We start from the raw sequence: 11,286 nt of genomic DNA, 5'->3' as shown, positions 1-11,286 counted from the left end.
AGAGCATACAATGACAGCCCCGCGATGGCGTCGGTGGTACTCCTACCATCAATCTAAATATCGGCTCCTTCCAGAGAGATTGTTCGCTGAGAATCCGCTTGCATTCGAGTGTAGCCAGAGTTGTCGTAGTCGCAGTGACAGCACACACGTCGAAGTCTCCGCTTGGAACAGGGCCATGCCAACCAGAACCGCTGCGATGTCGCGACATCTTGGTCTTCGCAAAGAATACGAGAGTATTTTCTTCCTGGTCATCTTTGACTTGTATGATGAACCAATCGCGCTTGAGCGCGTTCTCGCCTTGCTTCGTCGCCGAGTAGAGTTGTGGACGGCGTAATCTAGCAACTAATGACAAGCTGCCGTCATCTGGACGTTCATTCCACAACGATGCAGAAGTTGTTCATTCCCGGTCCGTCTCTGATCTTCCTTTTCTCAGCCGTCGTAGCCTTAGGCTCATTCGTCAAGGTAAACAAGTAGTAGCACAGCTTTGAAGTGTTTTTGCTGAATCTCATCGTGAAACCTAGATCGCCCATGATTCCCAGAAACAGATCTTCGTCGAGATAGCGTGAGTTGTCGACGCACGGTAGAGGTAGAACAAAGAATAGAGCTGGCAACACCGAATCGGCCGTCTCAGTCCATGCAACGCCCTTTCTCAAGAACTTGGTGATGCGTTTGAGCATCTCGCCTCGACCAACTGCATCCGGAACATAGTTGAGTACGAGAGATAGGGAGATAATATCGAAGCGCTCATCGTCGCATGTAGGAAGTGGCCGCTCCATGAAATCCTGCTTTTCGATGCCCGGCCCTTGACTGTTCAGATCGATCCTCGTCATGTCGATGACGCTTGCGTACTTGGAGATCTCGTTCTTGGTTGACAAAGCTCCAACTTCGAGACATCTGAGTTCGGCGTCGCCAGCCCTACGACGATCCCGTGCTTTGGGGTCCAAAACCTTGGATTGCTGGAGCCAGTCGACTAACAGCTTGCTAGAATCACCACCCCTGTCTTTCGCCTGACCTTGCTTGCTTGCAGCCTGGTACATCTTGATGCCTCCATTCTTCTCGATAGCTCGCGCAATCTCTTCTGCTGAGCTCACATCCCCTTTCTTCAAGGCTGCTGCATGCTCCTTCTGTAGTCGGTGATGGGTGCGAATGATAGTCCTGGAGCGCTCCGAGGTCATACGCTCTTTCGGCTTGCTGACGGGTGGTCGGCCATGCGACAGAGTCTTTTGGCGCTTTTTCACGGCCATGACGATTTTGATGTTGCAGTCACATGGCTGAGGTAAGGTGATGGTTGAGCGACGCCGAGAGCTCAGATGCAAGGATTTGGCGCTAGTGTGTTAGCGTGCTTTCTTCCCACACTCAACTTGTAGCCGGAGCAAAAACCACAACTTTTCGATTGCGACTCTCGACACTAACTCCAGGACCACCACAACCGCCAAAATGGGACCCAAGGCCGTATCCAAGAGTACGTCAACGCAGACACCGTAACTGCGAAATCGAGGAGGAGCATACATGTCGCAAAGTGGCACCGGACCGCGGCAGCAGTCTGTGGAAAAGGGAACTTTGCGAATGCGCCTCGATCAGCGACCCTCCTATTGCGCTCATCGCTAACATCCTTCACAGCCCCTACCAAGACTGGCAAGCAGGCCAATGCTGCTGCCAAAGCGGCCCTCCGCGGCGTAAGCCTCCCTTGATCCTCTTGAGTCGTGTCAGAAACATACCTCTGACGGGCTGTACTTCTCGTGTGATGGGCACAATTAACGAGATGACAGTCGTATGCGAACAAGAAGCGCGCGATCAGGAAGAACACCAGCTTCCACCGGTATGCCCGACTCCAACGCTGCGAGATGTCGCCTGCTAACGTGCCGCAGCCCCAAGACCCTCGAGCTGTCCCGCGCCGGCAAGTACCCTCGCAAGTCGGTCCCCCATGCCCCCCGCATGGACGCCGAGAAGGTTCTCATCCACCCTCTCAACACCGAGTCGGCCATGAAGAAGATTGAGGAGAACAACACCCTCGTCTTCATCTGCAACGTCAAGGCCAACAAGCGCCAAATCGCCGCCGCCCTCAAGAAGCAGTACGACGTCAGCTGCGTCAAGATCAACACCCTGATCCGCCCCGACGGCTCAAAGAAGGCTTTCTGCCGCCTCACCGCCGATGTCGACGCTCTCGACATTGCGGCCACCAAGCTCGCCATCGTTTAAAGAGGTGGTCTCTGTATAAGGGAAGGCATGGTCATGATAGGGTCTGGTTATACCTGGCAATGGAAAAAGCGATGTGATATGCATGGCGGGCGTTCATGGGATAAACGTAGTCACGGTGACTCGAATGAATCAGATTTCCACATGACGCCAAGTTGGACTTGGTCCTCAACAACCTTTACATTTCCGTGCTGTGACATTGTTCTTTCCTGAATTGTGATTCCTGGACATGCGACACAGCTCGATCTTTCAGATATAGAGACATTCAAATAGCCATGAAAGTTTGCTCGGTAGGAGAGATCAATGCAATGCTGGACGCACCGCAATGTCTACCATGTACCTCATATCTCCATTCCGAATGCCATACACCCGACGGTTCCGTCATGCAGTGTTATACAGATCATAAAGTCCCCTCATTATCATACACATCCTGTCTCGTCACTTGTATCACCCCCTCTCTTCCCATACCCCATCTATCCCCTCAACCTCTCCAACTCCCTCAGCACAACCATATTCGCGTCCAAGAACCGATCCACACACTGCCGCATGCACGGCTCCTCGTACTTGTCCAATTTGCCCGCCTTGACGGTACCCGCGGGGATGCATTTGCGGAAACATGTGTCGGTGAGGGAGTGTATCGCTATTTGGAGGAGTTGAGTTAGCGAATGGGTACTTATGGGAGTGGGACATGGGAAGGCGGGAAGGAAGGGCTTTGGGTGGAGGGTGTGATGGTCGAGGGCGGTTGTATCCACAGAGGGAGGTGGTAGAGGCATAGTGCATAGACTCAATTCGTCGCAAGAGAGCTCCTAGAGGGATAAAAAGACGTACAAGATTGAATCCTAGCCTTCTGTCCCTCATTCATAGCGAATTGCTGCAGTTCCTGCTTGTCGCGGTCGGACAGCTTGCTCAAGTCGGCGTTGCCGAAACCGCCACCACCTAGGGAGTCCATCTTTTCTTCTTGTGTGTATGTGTAGTCGCAAGACTGCGCCGGCGTGTATCGTGGGGGTTTTCGGGTGGAGGACGGAGACGGTGTGGCTGGTTGCAAGTGCGGGCTGTAGTTTTTGTCTGGATTGACGTACTTGAAGCTTTGCGCATCGGAGGTTCAGCCGCGGAGGGACCGATGGGGGTTAGTCAGCCTTGGGGAAGACGGACACACTCAAGATTTGGGTTTGCTGACTTCCTTGTCTCTCTTCAACGATTTTGAGTCCCATGGTTGTTTTTTTCTTATTGCAAGTTCCGGGAGTGCTGGGTATGTATGGGTGTTGGATTGGCAACAGGTAAGATGTTGTGATTAAAACCGACAACAAGACGCTCAGTCTACGGACTTTGGCAGTGTCATCCTCAACACATGCTCCCGAATGACATTTCTTCCGTCCTCACTTCTTCGCATAACTCGCGTCTCATTGTATACATCAGCCACCCCCATACCTGCCTCCTCATTTGCTGCAGACGCCGTGGTACCAGCAACGTAAAACAGGAAATACGGCCAGTTCTCGTCTTCCATCCCCTTGAACACTCTCACCTTGGAGATGGACTTGTTACCTCCCAACCGCCGCTTATGCTGCATAAGGAAGTAGCCAGCCCATCGCCCAACAGGACTTCCCAACAGAGCTTTCCCAGCGTCCGTCTCCATGCTGAAATCGGTTCCTGGCCAGGGCTCCGGCACCTCCCCCTTCGGTGGCGACAGCGTACGCCGGGCACGCTTAACGTGTTGACGCGTCTCTGGATTCATGATCTGCATAACGAACAGGTACCTGATGTTCTGGAACTCTCGCGGGTTGGTATGAACGCGATTCCAGACCGCCCACGCCATATCCGAGACACTGCGTATCGCAGGCAAGGTATCGGCAGGGGGGTCTTCAGACCATAGATTTCTTGCATTTCTTGCGGGAGAGTAGAGAAGGTTTCCGTATATTGCGCCTGCCTGTGAGTTGGCGCCAATATTGAATTCTGCGCCCGTAGCACGATATTCCTTGCCGCAGACCTCGTACCGTTGATGCTCCAATTCCGGCATTTCGCCCTTTTCGTCCTTCTTCATGGCTGGACCGTTGGCATGCTCGATTTGGAAACAATGGTTTGGACCACCCTGGCGCATGCTCTTGGTTCCGATGGCTAGTTCGTCAAAGGCTGTCTTCATGTAGGGGTCGTCAAAGTCACATGCTTCGTCTGCTGACTTCGCGAGCTCCTCAGTCGCATCGTTGTAACCCCATTCACGTAGCTTGGCGACGAGGTCCCCGTCGAATGGACTTTCAGCAGTGGTGCCTAGGCCGTAGAGAGCCGCGGCTTGAGCGTCGCTGGAACTCATGCCTTGGAGGAGCTTGGCGCCACGGGCGACAGCCAGTGTCCATAAGTCACCAGCGGCGGTTCTGACTGGGCCAGTTCCGGTAGCGGAGTGGAGTTTGTTGTTGAAGGTGGTATTGGTTGTCAAGATGAGGGTAGTGTTAGAAATACCAGCCGGGGGAACAATAGCCACAATATAAGTTGCGGAAAGCAGTAACAGCCCCATCGAGCGTGACGTGAGATACGATGCGCGCATCTTCAGTTAGTTGGAAGGGGGTTTGAATAGTTGGGGATAGGAGTCGAGACCGGTGAGTCTATGCAGGATATCGAGTAAAGTTGAGAGAGCAAACGCAGCCAGTAAGTGAGCGGTGGAGCGGCGGAGTCCAGTTTGGCCTCCATTCGCACTAACACTCAAGAAGCATATTCAAACCCATTCAAACCATTCACTGCGCCTTGGTCACATGATTCCCAAATTCTGTTCTGCACACTTGCACGCCCAGATTTCAACTGCTACACAGCCCTCACACTCTCTTCTCAAGAAGCATACTACGAGACTGGTGACCTTGAACTTACATGGTGCTATGCAAAATAATATTTCATATCGAGAACAACCCTTCAAATGCACAAGAACGCCATGCCCATTACCACCCGGATATCAAACTTTTACTAAACAAACACATTACCAGACAACTATAATCATTCCGACATCGTCATGATCTCCATACTTTCGTTCCTAAGCCCCAATCATCTCTTTGGGCAGGCATGCAAAAACAGTGCTGATGATAGCCATAATAGTGCTGACGACAATCAACACCCAGTTCATCGTCTTCTCCCCACTAGATATCTCTTTTCCGAACAATTTCAAGTGAAACGCCAAGGGTAGGATGATGCAAATGCTAAAGCAGGCGACACTGCCGAGAAGTGTCATGATGCGGTCGAATGAAGGGAATACGATTGCGATGATAACGAAGATGACAATGGTAACGATGCGAAGGGTGATCTTGAGCGCTCCTCGAGTGAGTCCGCTCATGCCGTCAATGGACGAGGACATGGCCAGAGAGCGCGTGTCCAGACCGAAGAGAACTTCCAACGTGCTGACGATAGGGCGTGCGTTGAGCGGGATCTTGGTCAACGGAATGATGGCGATGCAGATGGCGATGAAAACGGATATGCCTTGAGGAAAGCCTTTGGTGAGGAAGATGTTGCTTGTCACTTCTTCTTTGACACCGTCTCCGAACATGAGGATACCAGCGCAGGCCATGCCGACATCGATCAAGTAGGTGAAGATGTAGGTGACATTGACGGCCTTCCTGTACTTGTATGGGTGTCGCATGTCGCGGTAGATGTTTGGGAAAACAGAGTGACCACCCCAAGGGGACATGAGAAGGCCAATGGAGAGTGGTACGGTCATCCAGTTGTCGGGGAACAGGTATTGAGTCATGGGCTGGCGGATGGAGCCGGGAGCGTCGGGTTTGGCAAGTCCATCGACCCATATAGCGAGGGTGACTATTCCATGTTAGCTGACGAATATGATGCATGTAGTTGTTGACTCACTTCCAAAGCAAGACATTACACCCAGAATAGATGTGAATGACAGAAAGCGGAGGGGTAGGAAGCTCAATGGTATCAAGATCAGCCCACAGACAATCTTCCACTGGAAAACGTCCCAACCGGGGATGAGAGCGTCCATGCTGTCAGCGAAAAGCACGACCAGCGCTACACATGCTGCTAGCAACTCCAAGGAGAATAGGATACTAGTGGCTACCCGCGCTTTGGTTCCAAAAGAGACGTAGGCAAGATCAGCAAAGGTAATGAGAGAACCATCAACGTCGAGACATTTGGCTAGGAGCTTTGCAGTGTAGCCAGTCACTATGGCAGACCATGCGAGGAAAACCATGCCTATCAGCCATCCAGAGTACTTGAGTGCAAGTGGCAATGTGAGCAGTCCAACGCCGACCAGGACGTTGACGGAGTTGAAGATTGTCTGGGGCAGGGTGGATTGACCAACAACTACGTTGATAATGTGTCCGTCCTCCTCGACCTGCTTGACCAGGAGCGGCTCTCGTTCTTGTTCTGGCTCCCCAACGCCCTTCATCTGTTGCTCTGTGAAGAGTCGGCCGGCATGGCGCATGGACGACTCGTTGACGCGCGAACTCAGACTGCCGTATCCCGTGCCATAACTCGCGCCGAAGGGTGACGATAGCGAAGGTTCGATCTGGAAGATGCTCGACCCTCTCCCTCTCAGGCGCTGTTCGACGCCGTTGGGCAGCAGCTGGCTCCGCTCGGTCGCGCCATTCTCCTCGTCTGTGATGGCATTGTCGGATGCGCGTCTGCCCTCGTTCTGGAAGGCCTGTCGCAGGGCGGACCGTTGGTCGGGTACTGGCGTGGGCAGTCCGCTGCGCGAGAAGTCGGACTCCTCTGTGTCGTCGCCTTCGTCGTCTGTCTCGACACGGAAGGAAGGGCGCACGGGGGTGATCTCGAAGAAGCCGGCTGCCCGCTGCCACGATCGCGCAAAGTTGTTGATACTGTTGACGCCTCCAACTTCGCCCAGCGCGCTAATCTGCTGTCCTACGGAAGACCTGCTTTCTGTTAGCTGCAGTGTCACGCGAGCGGCGCGATATGCTCACCTCCGCCTGCGCAGCTCTCCCGCGGTGCCAGTCCACCTCCCGGCATTGCTCTCTCCACTGGGCCGCCTCGAGAGCTCGTCCCACTGCACATGGCTCTCCGTATCTGAGTCGATGGATGGGCGGTTGGAGTCGTAGGCGCTCCAGGCGGATGGCTGCTTTCCTCTGTTATCCATGGTGAGTACGTCAGGGCGTCACGACAGATGGAGCAGGCGCGACCAAGAAGAACGTATGGGGCAGGCCAGGCGATATATCGTCTAAAACTGTTGATTCAAACCCTGCAGGGAGGCGGGAGCTACTTGAGTCGATAGCTGGCTATCGTCGGGATGAGATTGCGCCTGGTGGATTGCGGGTGATAGCCGCTATCCATGACCGTCCTGATTATATAAAGAAGCGCCGAGCGAGGCACGTCTGCCATAGAACGACGCAGAAAGTCAAGATGGCTATCACGAGGGATTCATGCGGCCCCGCCGGTCTGCCGTCATAGCTGCCCCCAGCCGGAGCTACCCAAGGCACGCGCTGATAACGGGTTACTGCACATGCGCTGCTGCTGCTCACCATGCCCGCCGCCCGCTGAGTGGCCGTGCAAGCGAGCCTCTGTCAGCGCCCAGTCGACTGCCCTACCGTGACTGTGCTGCCTTACGGGCACAGTCAGGGACAAATAAATTCACATAAGCCGAGTGGGCTGCCGTTTGCCTCTCCTGAAGACTTTCGCATTCACGTAGCCAAGGCGCGCAGTAGTCACAGGCCGCGCTCTCCACCCTCCTCCCGCCGCCAGTCGGCAGCTACGTCGCTTGTTCTTGCCCCTCGCCGAACAAGAAAATCTCTCGACCCCACCAACACCACTACCTCACCTCGACACCACCGCCGCGACCATGTCGTCCGGGAAGAATGAGCAGCCCAATGAGGCTGAAAAGAACATTGAGATCTGGAAGGTCAAGAAGCTAATCAAGCGCCTCGAAGCAGCCCGCGGAAATGGCACATCCATGATTTCCCTCATCATCCGTAGGTGACACCTGACGACCTAGCAAAATGCCGCAGACTGACCGTTGTAGCGCCCAAGGATCAGGTTTCACGTGCCGCGAAGATGTTGGCTGAAGAATTCGTGAGTACCAGGACACCCTGCGCCGGCGCCGTCACTAATTTTCCAGGGTACCGCCTCCAACATCAAGTCGCGCGTCAACCGTCTCTCCGTCCTGTCCGCCATTACCTCGACCCAGCAGCGCCTCAAGCTCTACTCAAAGGTCCCGCCCAATGGCCTCGTTGTCTACTGCGGTGAAATTATCACCGCGGAAGGCAAGGAGCGCAAGATCAACATCGACTTCGAGCCCTTCAAGCCTATCAACACGTCGCTATACCTTTGCGACAACAAATTCCATACCGAGGCCCTGAGCGAACTGCTAGAGTCGGATCAGAAGTTTGGCTTCATCATCATGGACGGAAACGGTGCGCTCTTTGGCACTCTGTCTGGAAACACGCGTGAGATTGTCCACAAGTGAGTGCGACCAATACCTTTTAGCATACAGCTCACTAATCGGTGCAGGTTCTCCGTCGATCTCCCCAAGAAGCACGGCCGTGGTGGTCAATCCGCTCTGCGTTTCGCCCGTCTTCGTGAAGAGAAGCGCCACAACTACGTCCGCAAGGTCGCCGAACTGGCTGTACAGAACTTCATCACCGCCGACAAGGTCAACGTAGCCGGTATTATTCTCGCTGGTTCCGCCGACTTCAAGAACGACCTCAACCAGTCCGATCTGTTCGACAACCGTCTGCAGTCCAAGGTCATCAAGGTCGTCGACGTGTCCTACGGAGGCGAGAACGGTTTCAACCAGGCCATCGAGTTGGCTGGCGAGACCCTCAGCAACGTCAAGTTCATTCAGGAGAAGAAGCTCATCAACGAGTACTTTGACCACATCTCCAAGGACTCCGGCAAGGTCTGCTACGGTATCGACGACACCCTGAAGGCTCTGGAGGCTGGTGCTGCTGAGACTCTGATTGTCTTTGAGAACCTGGAGATCACTCGCTGGGTTCTCAAGAGCTCTGCGGGCGCGGAAATTATCCTCCACACCACCAAGCAGCAAGAAGAGGACCGAAGCATATTCATGGACAAGGAAACCGGCCAAGAGATGGAAGTCATCGATCAAGGCTCTATGCTTGAGTGGCTCGCCGAAAAGTACCGCGACTTTGGTGCCAACCTGGAGTTTGTTTCCGACCGTTCTTCCGAGGGCAACCAGTTCGTCAAGGGCTTTGGTGGTATCGGCGCCATCCTCCGTTATGCGCTCAACTTTGAGCAACTGCAAGACTTCGACGAAGATGAAGATGAATTCTACGATGATTGACGGTTGTGCGCCCTCGCTGACTGCGAGGTAGCGTCCCCACTCGCTTCGAGTGACGGAACGTCCGCTACCTGCGCGAAAAGTCAAAAAGACGTGTCCGAGATCAAGGCCGGAGTAGTCGAAGCAACGACACTTCGCCTTTCCAGATTGTAAGATGGGAGTGCCTATGGAGGGTTTGCAATGTACGACTAGTATCCGTCCCCCAGCAACCATTGACTAATTTTGACAAGGTCGACCAGCACCATTCTTACCACGACCCGCTCTCGCTTGCATGGAGAGGCAGCAGCCTCATACAGGCTCGACCTCTTCAAACCTCGGTCTGAGAAGCTCTAACTTAGCTACAATAAGGACTAGAAAGCATAGGGATCCAGAAGGGTGGCTACCGTCAATTGTCGATTGCGAACCTCTTGAAAAGTAGTCCTTTACGGAAGAAGGACAGGCAGATTGCTCGCCCAATATGCGTCAGCTTGTCGCTCGCTCTACTCCAGCTGAATATAAAATTGATTTGAAAATGAGATTGAGTGTTCGTAGTGATGCGCGTGACGTTCAATGCTTTGTACATGACCCCACCCTTTCGATCAATCTCAAGACAAACATTAGGGCGCAACACGCCCCATGGGGATGACAAGTTAGTCTTTGCTTTTACTAGCGCCGATGCCGGGTTCCGACGTCATTCCGAGATTTGGTGATTTATCTTTGTACATTCGCAACATCTCAGGAACCACGCACAAACATGGCAGATGAAAAGAGACCGATCGTGGCTTTCTTAGGTCCTGAGGGCAGCTACACACATCAGGTGAGTCGAATTAAAAAGCGGAATAGAGGTGATTGAGTTCCCCCACTCAAATCTAGCCATCAGCTTGAACAGACAATGTCACTGGTTCAGTCTTTCGTCACAACCACTTTTCCGTATATCCTTCCTTCCGTCACAGAAATTGGATTACATACGTATTCCTCTCTCATCCCCCATTGAGATCAACCTCTCACCACCCAACCCCCACATCCCCAATCTAACAAAACCCCCCACAGGCCGCCCTCTCCGCCTTCCCCCCAGCCTCACCAACAACCCCACGCGTAACCCTCACCCCCTCCATAACAATCGAAGACGTCTTCTCCGCCGTCCAATCCGGCATCGCATACCGCGGCGTCGTGCCCTTTGAAAACAGCTCAAACGGCAGCGTAGTCTTCACCCTCGACCTCTTCGCCGACCTAAACAACAAGTATCCTGATATTCTTGTTACGGGAGAGGCGTATGTGGCTGTTAAGCACTGTTTATTGGGGTATTCAAATGCTTCAAGTACCGGCGAAAGAGATGGAGATGGAAGAGATGGAAGAGATGGCAAAGACGGAAACACCTTCTCGCACATCAAGAAACTGTACTCGCACCCACAGGCCTGGGGCCAGTGTAAGAACTTTCTGGCCAAGTACCTCAAGACGGCTGAGAGGCACGACGTGAGTTCCACGAGCAAAGCCGCGGAAATCGCGAGTCAAGATAAAACCGGCGAGTCCGCAGCCCTATCTAGTGAAATCGCAGCGGAGCTCTTTGGACTGGATGTGCTTGCGAAGGAGATCAATGACAAGAAGGGTAACAGCACGAGGTTCTTCGTCATACGCCGGAAAGACGATGATGCCATGCCATCTACGACCACACCCACACCCACACCCACAACTCCACCGCCACCGCCATCAACCAGCTCTAATAACGCAAACACCTGGAAATCACTCGTTACCTTCACCATCGAGCATTCGAATCCTGGCGCGCTGGCGAATTGTCTGACGGTATTTTCACGTCATGGGATTAATCTGACGAGTATAAATACGAGGCCGAGTGGAGTAAGGAATTGGCATTATGT

At 53.5% G+C, this 11,286-nt stretch overlaps 7 protein-coding genes across 7 annotated transcripts; 3 read left to right on the top strand and 4 right to left on the bottom strand.

Annotated features, from left to right (window-relative positions):
• Positions 1–371: 371 nt before the first annotated feature.
• J4E87_010894 (uncharacterized protein) lies at positions 372–1,244 on the bottom strand (the record flags this gene model as incomplete). The annotated part of the gene is made up of 1 exon (XM_049382464.1): positions 372–1,244. The coding sequence occupies one exon, from the start codon at positions 1,242–1,244 to the stop codon at positions 372–374; it is 873 nt and encodes a 290-aa protein (XP_049227784.1).
• Positions 1,245–1,437: 193 nt separating this feature from the next.
• On the top strand, positions 1,438–2,199 carry 60S (60s acidic ribosomal protein P2; the record flags this gene model as incomplete). The annotated part of the gene is made up of 4 exons (XM_049382463.1): positions 1,438–1,462; positions 1,621–1,676; positions 1,770–1,819; positions 1,869–2,199. 4 exons carry the CDS (start codon positions 1,438–1,440, stop codon positions 2,197–2,199), a joined length of 462 nt encoding a protein of 153 aa, XP_049227783.1.
• A 470-nt stretch (positions 2,200–2,669) lies between these two features.
• On the bottom strand, positions 2,670–3,145 carry J4E87_010892 (uncharacterized protein; the record flags this gene model as incomplete). The annotated part of the gene is made up of 2 exons (XM_049382462.1): positions 2,670–2,836; positions 3,025–3,145. The coding sequence occupies 2 exons, from the start codon at positions 3,143–3,145 to the stop codon at positions 2,670–2,672; spliced, it is 288 nt and encodes a 95-aa protein (XP_049227782.1).
• A 363-nt stretch (positions 3,146–3,508) lies between these two features.
• Positions 3,509–4,732, bottom strand: J4E87_010891 (uncharacterized protein; the record flags this gene model as incomplete). Its single annotated transcript, XM_049382461.1, has 1 exon — positions 3,509–4,732. The coding sequence occupies one exon, from the start codon at positions 4,730–4,732 to the stop codon at positions 3,509–3,511; it is 1,224 nt and encodes a 407-aa protein (XP_049227781.1).
• A 477-nt stretch (positions 4,733–5,209) lies between these two features.
• J4E87_010890 (uncharacterized protein) lies at positions 5,210–7,276 on the bottom strand (the record flags this gene model as incomplete). Its single annotated transcript, XM_049382460.1, has 3 exons — positions 5,210–5,982; positions 6,031–7,055; positions 7,104–7,276. 3 exons carry the CDS (start codon positions 7,274–7,276, stop codon positions 5,210–5,212), a joined length of 1,971 nt encoding a protein of 656 aa, XP_049227780.1.
• Positions 7,277–7,975: 699 nt separating this feature from the next.
• On the top strand, positions 7,976–9,436 carry SU2 (Eukaryotic peptide chain release factor subunit 1; the record flags this gene model as incomplete). The annotated part of the gene is made up of 4 exons (XM_049382459.1): positions 7,976–8,105; positions 8,156–8,205; positions 8,252–8,595; positions 8,644–9,436. 4 exons carry the CDS (start codon positions 7,976–7,978, stop codon positions 9,434–9,436), a joined length of 1,317 nt encoding a protein of 438 aa, XP_049227779.1.
• Positions 9,437–10,166: 730 nt separating this feature from the next.
• On the top strand, positions 10,167–11,270 carry J4E87_010888 (uncharacterized protein; the record flags this gene model as incomplete). Its single annotated transcript, XM_049382458.1, has 3 exons — positions 10,167–10,229; positions 10,463–11,204; positions 11,257–11,270. 3 exons carry the CDS (start codon positions 10,167–10,169, stop codon positions 11,268–11,270), a joined length of 819 nt encoding a protein of 272 aa, XP_049227778.1.
• Positions 11,271–11,286: the final 16 nt, after the last annotated feature.

The sequence above is a fragment of the Alternaria ethzedia genome (assembly GCF_023757985.1).
Source record: "Alternaria ethzedia strain BMP 0044 chromosome Unknown scaffold_59, whole genome shotgun sequence".
In the NCBI taxonomy this organism is placed as follows: domain Eukaryota; kingdom Fungi; phylum Ascomycota; class Dothideomycetes; order Pleosporales; family Pleosporaceae; genus Alternaria; species Alternaria ethzedia.
Note: the sequence above shows the minus strand (reverse complement) of the source record. Positions and strands in the feature narration are given on the sequence as shown.